At 35.7% G+C, this 14,663-nt stretch overlaps 1 protein-coding gene across 3 annotated transcripts in view; it reads right to left on the reverse strand.

Moving 5' to 3' along the window:
• Positions 1–14,663, reverse strand: part of MTBP (MDM2 binding protein) — a 78,882-nt gene that overhangs the window by 21,292 nt on the left and 42,927 nt on the right. For all 3 annotated transcript variants that reach the window (XM_027063979.2, XM_015075829.3, XM_027063980.2), the window contains exons 14-15: positions 6,757–6,918; positions 992–1,109 (exon numbers count right to left, since the gene is read on the reverse strand). In XM_027063979.2, the coding sequence (XP_026919780.1) occupies positions 992–1,109; positions 6,757–6,918 (280 nt within the window). The remainder of the gene's footprint in view (positions 1–991; positions 1,110–6,756; positions 6,919–14,663) is intronic.

Below are 14,663 nucleotides of genomic sequence, written 5' to 3' on the forward strand. Positions count from 1 at the left end.
GCAAAGGTCAAGAAAGTATCCCAGATGTAGGAGTTCTGATAATACTGATCCCATCTTTGGCTCCATCTAGTTCATGCGACGACTTCTCTCGTGTTTCAAGCCTCTCAGAGGTTAACATATGCCCTGACCAGAATGTGGAAAGGCTTGTTCTGATCTTCCCTAAAGTTGTTCAGAAAACTAGTAGAGATAGCAGTTTCTTCCCCTCTCTCGACCTCTGGCACACAGATGGCTCCATGAGGTCTGCTAAATGTTAAACACTTTGACCTCTTACAATGACCTCTGCCTATCCCCTCACTCTACAAAATCTGTGGATTAAGGTCCAGACTTTGTGGAGAATAGCTAAGCACTGGATTGTCATCAGCCTGAAACCCTGTCAGTGAGTTACGCTGAACAAAACTGTGTAGAAGGTATGGAGTGGCTTGCTTTGTTTTTCCATCTCAAAGTGCCTTCTCAGTTGAGGGGATACTTTACTGTCTCTAGTCTACTTTCTGACACCCATATGGTCTGGAAAGGCATCCACTAAAATGTTAACTATGATTATGTACATCCAGAAGGTACAAGTAGAAGGTCAGGAAGAACAGTTACTTTCTCAACATTCTACTCTGTAAATACTCTACCTACTGCTTATAGGATGCATAGATTTCCTTCTTTTTTTTTTTTAATTTTTTAAACATTTTAATTCACTTTTTGAGAGACAGAGAGAGACAGAGGGTGTGAGCAGGGGAGAGAGGCAGAGAGAGAGACACACACAGAATCCAAAGCAGGCTCTAGGCTCTGAGCTGTCAGCACAGAACCTGACGCAGGGCTTGAGCCCACAAACTGTGACATCATGACCTGAGTTGGTCAAATGTTTAACCGACTGAGCCACCCAGGCGCCCCTGCATATATTTCCTTTTAATAAAACTAGAAACTACCTGTATTTCATAAACACTAAACTTAAGGATAAGAAAAAAAATGTTCATTTAAAAATACTGAGCTATTTAAATATTACCTCATTTTTTGTTTAGCTTTTTCAAAACTTTCCAAATTTTGAAGAACATGCCTTTCTGGCCATTCCAGGGGATTGGTTTCCATTAGACTTGAAGAACCAGGTTCCACTGAACTGATGTCTAAAGCAAAAGAAACATATATAAGTACTGAAAGTGATTAACATATTAAATTTTGTTACATAAAAATGCATACATGTAGATCCATCCATCCATCCATGTGCATGTGTACATGTATATATATAAAGCCATGTTGGGTTAATTGCATAGTACTTATCTCAGGCATTCATTAAGGATATCTCTGATGGCCCAAGCAAAATGCCATTGAAAAGTTTTTGGGGGGCGCCTGGGTGGCTCAGTCAGTTAAACGTACTACTTCAGCTCAGGTCATGATCTTAAAGTTCATGAGTTCAAGCCCCGCATCCAGTTCTGTGCTGACAGCTCAGAGCCTGGAGCCTGTTTGCATTCTGTGTCTCCCTCTCTCTGCGCCTCCCCCCCCCCACTTCCTGTTTGTCTCTCAAAAATAAAATAAACATTAAAAAAAAAGTTTTTTGGAAATGAAAAAAAAAAAAAACACTGTTAAGCTTTGCCTACTTTACTGTTTCCTCATAAGAAAAGTTATGCACTAGGGGGACCTGGGTGGCTCAGTCGGTTGACATCGACTCTTGGTTTCATCTCAGGTCATGATCTCACAGATCCCTGGGTTTGACATCAGGCTCTGCAATAGCAGTGCAAAGCCTACTTGGGATTCTCTGTCTCCCTCTCACTGTGTCCTTTCCCCACTCACCCATGTCTCTGTCTCTTCCAAAATAAATAAACTTAAAAAAGAAAGAAAGAAAAAAGTTATGCCCTAGAATTCAGAAAACGAATTAGCACTATGAGGACTCCTGTGAATAAAAGCGTAACTTTGTTATTTTTTCGTGAAACTAAATGAAAAGGAGGCAACTGTATGGAGAATATACTGGATATACTATGTGATTTTCATTCCAGGAACAGGAATTAATAGCATTATTTGGAAAATTTCATATCTTGAAAAGAGATTACTTCATTCTCAAAAGTATGATAATATAGTAAATAACATATGATGTTCTCAGATAAAGGTTACCTTAGAAAGAATTCTCACTTATCCATTGACGTAAGATGCCTTAACATATACATCTTCAAGTAAATCGCTAACATTAAGTGTTATTTCACAGCTAGTAAAATATTTTATGTGAGAGTGTCCTTATCTTTCTAGTTACTATGTTACAATGAACCAACACAGAGATTGCTAAAACATCATAATTCTCATCAAAAACCTAAAGAGACAGCTTCCATTCAAATGATAAATTATTAGTACACCGAAACTATTTAACACTGGAAAAATTACTAACTGTACTACTTTTGGGATTCCAAAACTATCTTATTTAAAAAATTTTTTTTGAACTATTACACACTGTTCTAATAAATTAACTGAAAATTAATGGACATTAGTTGTTTGACTAACCATCAGCTCTGACAAAAATACCCATTTTATACTTTGGGGGTCTTACAAAATGATGATTTAGTAAAGGAGTTTTTACATACGAGAAAGAAAAAAAATAAACATAAATGAAAATAGAAGCCAATTACATGTTCTTTTCCCTTTATTTATTAAGCTATTTAACCTTGAACATTTTAAAATATCTTTAATTACTACAGTGGATGGTTCCCAGCAAACACCATCCAAAAATACCACTTCTCATTTCTTAAGGGTACTGAAATATTTTATACAGCAGTAGCTTTATAATGAAATAATCTACTTTTTAATGTTGACATGGCTTTCCACTAAAAGTATAAAGAAAATATCATTAGCAGATCTGAACATTTACACGCTGAGTTCACAAAAGAATACAAGAATGTTAAATAAAAGTAAACATTATTGTTCCTAAATATTACAATATAATTAATTGTTCACTCCAGCTACACAATTTACATAAATATAAATGACAGAGGCTAAACAAACATTCAGATGCACTTTTGGGGAATAATCGAATTGAATTCTTACAGTAAAATAAGACACAATATTTTATCTTTGTGGCAGTCAGGACACCAGGACATGCTGACAACCAAAAAGCACAAAAAGGGCCTCTGAGAAACCAAGAACATTGCTTCTTTAAAAAAAAAAGTGTTTTACTTTACAGGAGAAACAAAGAAATAAAAGTGATTCTATAGGGAAATAGGGATTCAAAACCTTCCCTACACAAATCACAGCAAACAAAAAGGAAGTAATACTGCAGATGATAATATGTGGATAGTAATATAGGCCATTATAACCTGACATACATAAATATGAATAGATCACAAAGAAAAGGTTATATTGTAATTGGCATATTCTGTTTAATAAAGCAAGAATTATAAACACATACTAGGAGATTCTTACTAAAATATTTGAAATAATAAAACTGTGATCTTATAAAATTACCTAGAAAACCCATTTATACAGTGTGTTTATGTCCCCAGTGGTCTGAGGTGAAGGAGACAGTTACTGCATTTTGGAGTTCAGATATCACATTTGGCACTGTAAGTTTTTAGCAACTCTGTGGCAATGATTATATAAAATGGTTAGATCAAGACATTTTCTCCATGCTGATTTTTATTTGTTATATATGCTAGAGATTTTATAAAAAAAAAAAAAGAAAGAAAAAGAAAGCAGATCAATAACTCTAACGATTGTCAATAATTCCTAATGAGCGTGTTTGTTAAACAATGGGTCACAATATGAAACATGATTGACCTATTGCTTCCTTTGCTGTATAATTCACATATAGATGTATTTACTGAAACAAAAGCTACAAAGAATGTTAAAAATCAAAACTTCATTCTTAGAGGAGTCATGTTCAAATATATAACCTGTCAAATTTCAGTTCGGGCTCCAAAAAAAAAAAAAAAAAAAAAACTTCAAGGTTTCTTTCATTTGTTCAACATTACTTGGGGAGAAATGAATTCCTATGTGCCAGGTACTGTACTAAGCTCTAGGGTATTGGAGACAGTAAGCAGGCACACTCCTTATTCTCAAAGAACATATGGTTCAGAATAAAGACACACAATTAATAAAAAATTACATACATAGTATATAATTTAAAATGTAAAAAATAATTCAAAGAAAGATACAGAAAATGAGTACAAAAGGAATCAACTTAAAGTGAGGAAGGTCTGGGAAAACCTTTTTCAGGAAGTTAACATTTAAGTCAAAGTCTGAAGAATAGCTGTCAGTTCATCAGGAAAAGACTGGGAGAAAAGTATTCCAGAAAGAGGATACTGCATGTATATAGTTCCTGAGATGGAAAGGGATGTGATGTGCTCAAGGAACGGAAAGACTCTCTGTGGTACTAAGGAAACAGAAATGTGACACAGGAGGAAGCTAGAATTCTAGAAGCTAGTATGAGGGCAGACATCATGTAGGGCTTTTGTAAGCCATGTTAAGGATGACACATTCTATGTATAATGGAAAGTAATGGCAAAGGTTTGAGCAAAGGAGTGATATAATCTGATTTACATTTTAAGATGAGCACCCCATAACTCAGTGTGTTAACAGTGTCCTAGAACTTGACTTTGTATGGGTAACTAGAAGATACATATCCTTACTTGCAAAAAAACTATTATTTCAGCCCTTCCTACCTTCCAACTGTTATCTCCTGTACAAATCCTCTGATTAGGCCAACTTCTCTCTTGGTCTCAGTTTGCCCTTTCTAACCTCCATGACTCTGGGTATATTACTTCTTCTCCCTGGAAAATCCAATCTTCTCCGCTCTCTCTAGAGCCCATGAATCACTCAAGACCTACATCAGAGTCCCTTGGCTCCTAACAAAGTGTTCTGTGACTATCCTACCCTTGTTATATTCCTTTCCTCTAAACTCACATTCATTAACTTAAAAACTAATATATGGCACTTCATACCAGGCAACTTTCTTTTTTTTTGTCTATTTTTTTATTTTTTTCAATATATGAAATTTATTGTCAAATTGGTTTCCATACAACACCCAGTGCTCATCCCAAAAGGTGCCCTCCTCAATACCCATCACCCACCCTCCCCTCCCTCCCACCCCCCATCAACCCTCAGTTTGTTCTCAGTTTTTAAGAGTCTCTTATGCTTTGGCTCTCTCCCACTCTAACCTCTTTATTTTTTTTTTTCCCTTCCCCTCCCCCACGGGTTTCTGTTAAGTTTCTCAGGATCCACATAACAGTGAAAATATATGCATACTAGGCAACTTTCTAAGCAATTTATAAATAATTCATTTAATCCTCATAACAACCTTTGTCATATCCGATTTAAATATTAAAAATAACTTGAAGCTCAGAGAGGTTAGAAAACTTGCCCAAAGTCATATAGCAAGTAAGCTGCAGAGCGGCTTCCACCTTGTTAGTCTGGTTCCAGAGTCCATGATGCAACCAAGAACCTATGTCTCTTTATTGAACATATCCCCCATTTACAAGGAACCTTACACTGTCTCCAACATCTTTGACATTACTCTGCATTGCTATTGAACTTTGTTACTGATACGTAATGATGATGATAATGATAATACAAATAACAGCTCACAGGTTTTTGGAATCCATTGTGTTGCTTATGCATCAACTCATCTACTCCTCGCAATAACCCTAGTAAGTGGGTGATATTAATCCCATTTAAAACATGAGGAAACAGAAGCATGAGGAGGCGGAAAAACTGCCCAAAGACATTCAGCTAACAAGCGACAAAACTCAGATTTGAGCCCTGGCACTCTAGCTCCAGGGCCTGGGCTCTTGAAATGTCACAGCATGCTGTATTTGCATTTTGCTTTCAAAACAGATCATAAGACACAAAGTTTTTGTGTACCTTTATGGTGTCAAAAACAGAAAACTCATTCAACAAACATTACTGTTAACTTGATTCTTTGGTCATTTTCTTATTAACCTATGGAATAAAAAAGGATTCTCATGGAATAAAAACAAAAAATTATCCTGGACTTTTAAAATGCTAGGCAATCACCAAATGCTTTCTTGTTAGATCCTGTAAAGCTTCACTCCATTCAAATTCATCACAAGAATAGGAACCAGGAAAATAGGAAAAAAATGCAAATGAATACAGAAATGATATCCTGCTCCTTCAGTGAAGTCTGGTGACTGTTCCTGCTACAATGAATGGCAAATGTGGCGCATCTTACTGTATATAGTTTTAACTACAGTAAATTTACTGCATAGGTCCTACTATTCTTATCTTATAAAAACGTAACTTAATAGAAATCCACCCTTTCTAGTCGCTTCGTAAAAGCAGTAAGAGGAACCACCTTAAAATGCTTCTCCCTCTGCTCAAAAACCTCCTTAAAGAAAGGAGTGATTGGGATGCCTGGGTGGCTCAGTCAGTTAAGCATCTGACTCTTAACTCAGCTCAGGTCATGATCTCACCATTTGTGAGATCAAGCCCCGTGTCGGGCTCTGTGCTGACAGCATGGAGCCTGCTTGGGATTTTCTCTCTCTCCCTCTCTCTCTGCTCCTCCCCTGCTCGCCACACACACACATGCATGAGCTCTTTCTCTCTCAAACAAACTTAGAAAAAGAAAAGGAGTGATCAGAAACTTTTTAATATTCAAATGATGAGAAATAGTTCATCATATATACACCATACTTGACTATGCAAATATATATCACTAATTAAATTTATAAGATACATCTTGATTTGACCAACATTTTATTAGTTTTAATGATAAATCACTATAATAAATGCCAAACATACAAAAAGAACCAATATTTAAACCAACAAAAAACTTACCATTTGACATATCGGAGGTTTTAATTTTGTCTGTCTTTATTGAAATTGTTTTAGGAAGAAAAGCATCAAAATGATCTACAAAGTGTTCCCTTGTGAGTACTAACAGATTTTTGAGTTCATCAACAGAAACTACTTCAGGCTGCTTTGCCAACTTTCTCCTTTCTGTAAGACAACAAAACAATATAATTAACCATATGCCTATTATTTTAAAGCCTCTCTAGAAGTACATCCACTACTCTTTCATGGGAAATGTTTTCAAAAGTAAAACAGTTGAATTTCTCCAGCAAATCAACATGCCTATTTTCCTTTTAATCCCATTTGTAGGTAATGACAGAATTTCCAGTTATGTGAGATAAACAAAACTAGAATAATCTGTTAATGCCAACAAGTGATAAATGGTAAATATATAGTTTACAAGTTTTCAGAATATATTGCAGACCATTAAGGACGTTGGTGTTTATGTGAAAATAAAACCTGTAAGACTCTCAGTTACATGTGGTCACTTGACCAATTCCATCTATTTCTTCTCCTTCCTAAAACCTAAATCTACAACAAAGGAATAAAAAAAGGTCAACAAAAGCAGAAACAATTAATAATGACAGTTTTTGACATTTTAGAAGAAGAGACGATGGTGGAACAGTAACTGAGTTGGTACCGGACAGGAAGGGTCCACTGGGTGCCTGCAAAAGCACTACTATGTGGTATTAGAAGATGACGGTGAGATCCAGGTTAAACTAGGACTGGACGCATGGATGTTTAGAAAAGGAGGAGACAACTAAATAAAGGTCTTCACCCCACCATCCGCCCCTCACAGCCAGGAGGCTGTTCTCATTTTGGGGGGAGGAAGCTGAAAAAGAGTCCCATCCTACTGGTGTCATCAGGCACACCGAAAGGTAGCACTGAAGCTGGGGCTAAAACTGGGGGATTAAATAGAGGTCTATATACTGAAAGGTCCAACTCCAAGTGCTGTAGCCAGAAAGCTAGGAGGTATAAATGCTTCCCAAGAAAGATGAAAGGATTCCGCTTTTGAAAAACTGAATGCCCCCAGAGAAAACAGCTTGGTCCTGATATTGAGGCAGAGGTAGGGACAGGAGCTCACAAGCAAAATGTTGACTTGTCACTCCACCACTTTACAAGTACAGCTTGCCAGACAGTATATTAGACTAAAGTCCACAAAGCTTCCCATTTAAAACAGGACAGACAGAAACGAGTAACTAGACATTTAAGAAAAGGTGTTGAGGCGAGCAGGGACTCTGCATTTCCACGGTCTTATGTTTACACATGTAAGACTTTAATTCAGTAACACCTGTAGCTTCCTTCTCCCAGCTGTCACTCTTTGAGCTAGTCTGGAGAAGAAACAAGGCATTTGTTGATCAGATCCTTCTCCCCAACCTTCCTCTGAGCTGGCAGGTTCTCAGAATTTATGCTCTCTGCAATGTGATAAGGGCCCTGCCCCAACAGGGCCTAGCTTTTCAGTTGCCTAGCTCTTCATTCAAGAGGGGGAAATTCAATTCTGGGTTATGTATCAGAAAACTCACCTGGCCATAGATCTAAAAAGTCATATCCTTCAATCAAGCTTTTACCTGTTATTTATTTCCATCTGTGTGTTTTTACGTTTATTTCTCAACTGGGTGGGTAAGGAGGTTTATTTATTGCAACCCTCAAAATAGGAAAAAATCTAAGATGAAAAGAAAGACTAACGCAAGCAAAGAGGAAAAAAGAGCCCAGCAGGAAAAAACAAACAAACAAAAAACAAAAAACAAAAAAACATTGCAGAGAACAAAAGAAAGCTTGCTGTCATTAATATTCTCATAGAAATAATCAATGCTTTGATAAAGGAACAATTGATTAACAAGAAAAAGACTTTTTAAAATTAAGTACATGAGAACTCAAATTTTAAACATACCATAAAAGGGCTTAAAATAAAATGCCAGATATTGTCCAGAAACTAGAACAAAAAACAATATGGAAATAGGAAAGAAAATTGGGTATTCTGTCCAGAAAAACCAATATATAATTAATAAAAGTTCTAGAAAGAGAAAAAAAGAGAAAGGAAAAGAAATTCTTAAAGAGATAAAAATTTTCAGATGTAAGAATGTGAATCTTATATTGAAATGGCTCATTGAATGGACAACTTAAAAAACTGGGGGCAGAGGGAGAGAACAGCAAATACATACACACTATGATTCAGAGTAAAGCTTCTGGAGATAAATATTCCAGAACAGAGTAAAATCAAATAAACCAAAAATAAAGCACTACAAAGGATAAAAATAGGCATTAGATTTCTCAATAGGAACACGACCATGTAGAAGACAATAAAGTAACATCTTCAAAATTCCAAAGGTAGATAGTTTTCAACCTAGAAGTATTTATGACTTGTCAATCAAGTAAAGATATTTTCAGGTAAGCAAGAACTCAAAAAAAATTATGACCCATGAACTTTTATTCAAGTAGTTACTAAAAGATAGTCACCAACCAAACAAGGGAGTAATCCAAGAAGGAAGACAAGGGGTCTGGATAAAAGGAGACTCCAAAAGAAGAAAAGAAGAAAAGAGAAGTCTCTAAGAAGTCAAGAGGTCTAAGAAGCAACCTGAACACAACAGAGAAAAATAGTAAACACTCTGGAAAAAAAAATGAAGAGAAATAAAAAGGAACTGTGTTTGAACATATAATGAACTTATTAAGTAGGTAGAAAAATGTTGGAGCCTCTGGAAAAGTAACAATATTTTGCCTGTACAAAAGAATGGGCAAATAAAAATGATCATCCACATCATAAGAAAAACAAAGATTATACAAGAGAGGTAATTATCATCATATATTGCAAGACTCAGTGGTAAACTTATTTATATAGTGATAATAATGTTAAAACTAAACACTGACCAAAATTCATGACTTCACTGTAAAGGGTGGAAAGAGAAAGCGAAGGTGATATGAGAAAGCTAAGTCTTTATCTTCTGTGTTAGATGCCAAGATAATGTCTGAAACTGGCAAATCAAAAAATAGCATACACACATTACTTAAAAAACTAGAGGAAATGTTAGGAAAACCAGTTGGCAGAGTTGAGGGTAGCTGTCTACAGACAAAGACTGAAAGATGGGGAGGAAAAGGGAGAGTATTGATGGTTTCTACATGAAGTTTTCAATACCATTTGCATTTTAAATGATACCCATGTATTACTTTTGTCAAAACATTACATTTTTTTAAGGTTTATTTCTTTTGAGAGAGAGAGGGTGAGTGGGGAAAGGGCACAGAAAGAGGGAGAGAGAGAATCTCAAGCAGACTCCGTGCTATCAATTCAGAGCCCAATGAAGGGCTCGGTCTCCTGAACCATGAGATCACGACCTGAGCCAAAATAAGAGTTGGACACTTAACTGACTGAGCCACCCAGGCGCACCCAAAATATTACATTTTAAAACACTTCTGAACTAATAGCATTTTCTTCTGTAATAGTAAATTGTAAATTCATAGAATTCAACTCAACATTTATGGAGTTTATTGTCTACAAAGCACTGTGCTGTGCTCTTGGACACAGAGGATTAAAGTCCAGAACATTATCACATGAGGTCGACACATAAATAATGTAAGAGAGTAGGCTGAGAAGAAAGTAGCCGGTCTAGAGATTCTACTTGAGAACATCAGCTTTACAACAATGTCTCTGCAAAATCCCACCCTACCAACGTGGATATTGCTAGGATCATTCCAGTTGTGATCCAAGGTGGTTCCTGCACTCAAGAACATTAGTAATGGTAAAGTAAGATTATAAAATATGCTGCTGTTATTACAACTTCTTAGTGAGAAATAAAAAGCTTCATTTCTTTTTATTTTTTGCACAATCTGCTGGGAGTCATTCTAAAATTAAAAGTTATCAGTGGTTTGTTTGCACATGAAAGATGCACAATAGGTAATATGCTTCAGAATTTAGCTCTACATTTTTATTGACATTAAAAATAAACTTAAATCATGAACCTGACCCATTCTTATTAAAACAGTCAATTACGTTACAACATTGGGCTATCTTGAGAGCAGGGTAGAATTCCTTCTGGCCTTGAGGACTGAGAAATAGAAAGAGGGAACAGATGAAATTTAACAGGATTATGAGCAGCATAATTTACCTATACAAAAAACCTCTGCATAAATGAGTTTGCACACGAGTGTCAAAAGTTTAGGGAGAAAAAACATTGGACTGAAGCCTAAAAATGAATCAGCAAAAGAATGCTATTCATAAAAAAAGATAGCAATAACTTAGTATTTACTAAAGAAAAAATATAGACCAGAATATTCAAAAGTACCAGAGTCTGAGTATTAATCAGGTTTCTACTAGGTTCTATAAATTTAAAAAAGAAGTGGGAAACTCAAAGTAATGGCTGCAGTACTGGAGCAAAATGACAAGACTGTTGCTGTTTTGGCATTTGTATCATACTGAACAATCTTATTCAAAAATTGTCCAGCATTCCTAAATTGCTTCTTTAAAAATCAGTGAAATAAGATATTTAATACTTCCCAATGCAAGAAGCTATAAGTTACAAAAAATCAAGTAAACATGAATTATAAAATTGTAAGTATTCTAATAGTATTAAGTATAATTTTAAAAATAAATAAAATTACTGAAGTAATTATTAAAAAAACTAAACCAAAACAGAAATTTTATTTGACTTTTGTGTTATTGTAAAAAACAAAGTGTCTCAATTAATGCATGTGTATTTTTATGTAAACTCTTCCAGTTACTCTCTCTGATTCAGTACTAATCAGAGAACCACTGGGGATATTATAAGTCTACTCTATGACTTGTTGATAATTTTGAAAAAATCTTCCAGAACAACTTTTTGTTTTTCAGCAAAGGCTATAATCTTTGTATTAATACTGAATTGTTGATTTTTTCCCAAAGAAAGCTGCTCCTATTACGTTAGTTTTCACCATGTGTAAATTAATTAACTATACTACTTTTGATACTTTTATATTTATATTTCACTTCTTTGAAAGTCACTGAAATACACTCAGACATTTTCCATTAGAAACTTTGTTTTGCTGTCATTTTCTTGTCTTTAGAGATACAGGAGTTCTGAAAAGATGCAACTTTACCCCAAATTTTTAATCCAGTATTGACTCTGGGTACAGGAGAGATTGGTTCAGCAAGTATTTCCACCATAAATTAACTGGATCATTAATATTCATCGATTTAATGCTTTGGATTGCAAATTGGTCATTTCCTGGATATGCTCTGAGCTGGTTTCTCTAGCAACTACTAGCTATATGGCTTCCTTCAGCTTCAGGCTCCCCACCATCCTCGCGCTTCACCCAAAGCTGTGGCATCTTTACAGCTATGGCTGGCACAGCTCAGCTGCCCGTGGCCCTTCCACATTTTCAGCATTTATTCCATACTTCTGTCTGCTCTTCCCCCCACCCCCACCCAGAGCTTCCAATCACACCTGCAGGCAGCAGTCTAGGTATAGCTTTTAGTATTTCCCTTCTGGCCCAAACAGGGGGGTTAACTCTTCCTACCCAAAGGAGAAATGCATCAGCTTCAGAGAGCTGCCTATTCCACTCTGGCAATCTTTCTGGTTGGAAGGGTAAGGAAGAGACACAACGATGGAGAGGGGAGATATGGAGGGAAAAGAATTTTAAAGAGCTGCAGAAGGCCCATGGTAAGAAAGTAGGGCCTGAAGAGGGATTTAGCAGGGGCAGAACAAAGTTAAGAAGTGAGTAATACTGTAGGTTGATGTTTGAAATAGGGGTTTTCCAGCCACAACAATACTATTCCAGTATTTTTTTTCCCTTGGTTGTAACAGGTACTACTTTTTATTGAAACTGATTTGCCTTTCTAACTATATTTTCCTTGAGCTAATATCATTTATATAATTAAAAAAATAAATCAGTGGTTGGAGTTTAAGACTACAGAATTACCCTGATTTGTCCAACTGAAAAAGTAGGTAACTCTTACAGAATAATTGAGACGAAGTATTCTAAAATTATTTTTCATTGAATAAAACAGCCTACTGAATTCAAGATGTTTTTTAAATGCTTTTAAAGAAAAGAATGGATACTTTTTATTTTATACTATATCCACTTAATCCTAATATCACATTTTTTCTATATGCAACTAATGAGGCCTCACAATTTGAGTCAACTTCTTAAAAATTCTTTATCAATTAGTTTAAAATAAGTTCATATTAGGTACTAATGAATAAGACTGATAGATGACTAATGAATGTTAACACTGATATTAAGTTAACATTTATTAATAGAAGTAAAACCTTAAACTATGACCATTGGAAAAAGTGTTACTTTCCTGAATAAGAAAAATCCATAAAGCTAACTTCACTCAGTATATGAAATGAATTTTTATTAACAGTCATGGTTAAAGTCTCAATGGTTAAAGAATCAATGCTCAAGATAACAGTAATTTCTCTGTAGTTGCATTTCTTTCTATTTGCAGTCTCTATCCTGTTACAACCAAAAATATATAACAAGAAATTTTATAAAAAGGTCTAGAGACAAAAGTTAAAGTTAGGTAAGATGGCAAAGCAGCATGGAAGTTCTGTTTCTCTCGTCCCTGAAATGCAGCCAAATCATCACGAAACCATTTTGCACACCTAGAAAATTGATCTGAGGATTAACACAACAATCTGCATTAACTTGAGCCACAGAACTCGGCAGGAATTTACCCAAAACAAAGAACAGGAAGAAATGACAGCCAGGGACTTAATCAACACAGATATAATAAAGATGTCTGAACCTGAATTTAGAATCACGATAATAAGAATACCAGCTGGGGTTGAAAAAGCATAGAATCATATGTCCCTTTCTGGACATAAAAGAAGTAAAATCTAGTCAGGACAAAATTTAAAATGCGATACTGAGGTGCAATCTTGAATGGTTGCCACAGCAGCAAGGATGGATGAAGCAGAGCATCAAATCAGCGATACAGAAGACAAACTTAGGGAGAACAGTGAAACAGAAAAAAAACAGGGAAATTAAGGCAACAGAGCACGATATGAGAATTAGAAAACTCAGTGACTCATTAAAAAGGAATAACATCTGAATCATAGAGGTCCTGGAGGGATGAAGAGAGAGAAAAAGGGGTAGAAGTTTTATGTGGGCAAATCATAGCAGAAAAGTTCCCTAACACGGAGAAAGACACGGACATCATAATCAACAAAAAACGACCATCAGCAAGGGATATCAGTCAAATTCACAAAATACACAGACAAGGAAAGAATTATGAAAGTAGTAAGGGGAAAAAGTCCTTAACCTGTAAGGTAAGACAGATCAGGTTCACAGCAGACCTATCCACAGAAACTTGGCAGGCCAGAAAGGAGTGGCAGAATATATTCAACGTGCTAAACCAGAAAAATATGCAGGCAAGAATTCTTTATCTAGCAAGGCTGTCATTCAAAATAGAAGGAGAGATAAAGGGTTTCCCAAACAAAAACTAAAGGAGTTGGTAACCAGTAAACCAGACCTGCAAGAAATTTTAACGGGGACTCTCTGAGGGAAAAGACGAAAGAAAACAAAAAAGACCAAAAGCAACAACGACTAGAAAGTACCAGAAAACACCACCAGAAACTCCTAACTCTATAGGAGTGCCTAACACAATGGCAAGAAGTTCAAATCTTTCAGTACTCACTCTAAATGTCAATGGACTAAAAACTCCAATCAAACACTTCAATCAAAAGATACAGGGTAACAGAATTGATAAGAAAACAAGATCCATCTATATGCTGTTTACAAGAGACCCATTTTAGATCTAACGACGCCTTCAGAATGAAAATAAGAGGATGAAGAGCCATCTATCATGCTACTGGTTGCCAAAAGAAAGCTGGAGTAACCATACTTATACCAGACAACCTAGATTTTAAAATAAAGACTGTAACAAGAGATGAAGAAGGGCATTATATCATAATTAAGGG

This window comes from Acinonyx jubatus, chromosome F2 (assembly GCF_027475565.1).
Source record: "Acinonyx jubatus isolate Ajub_Pintada_27869175 chromosome F2, VMU_Ajub_asm_v1.0, whole genome shotgun sequence".
Taxonomy (NCBI): Eukaryota; Metazoa; Chordata; class Mammalia; order Carnivora; family Felidae; genus Acinonyx; species Acinonyx jubatus.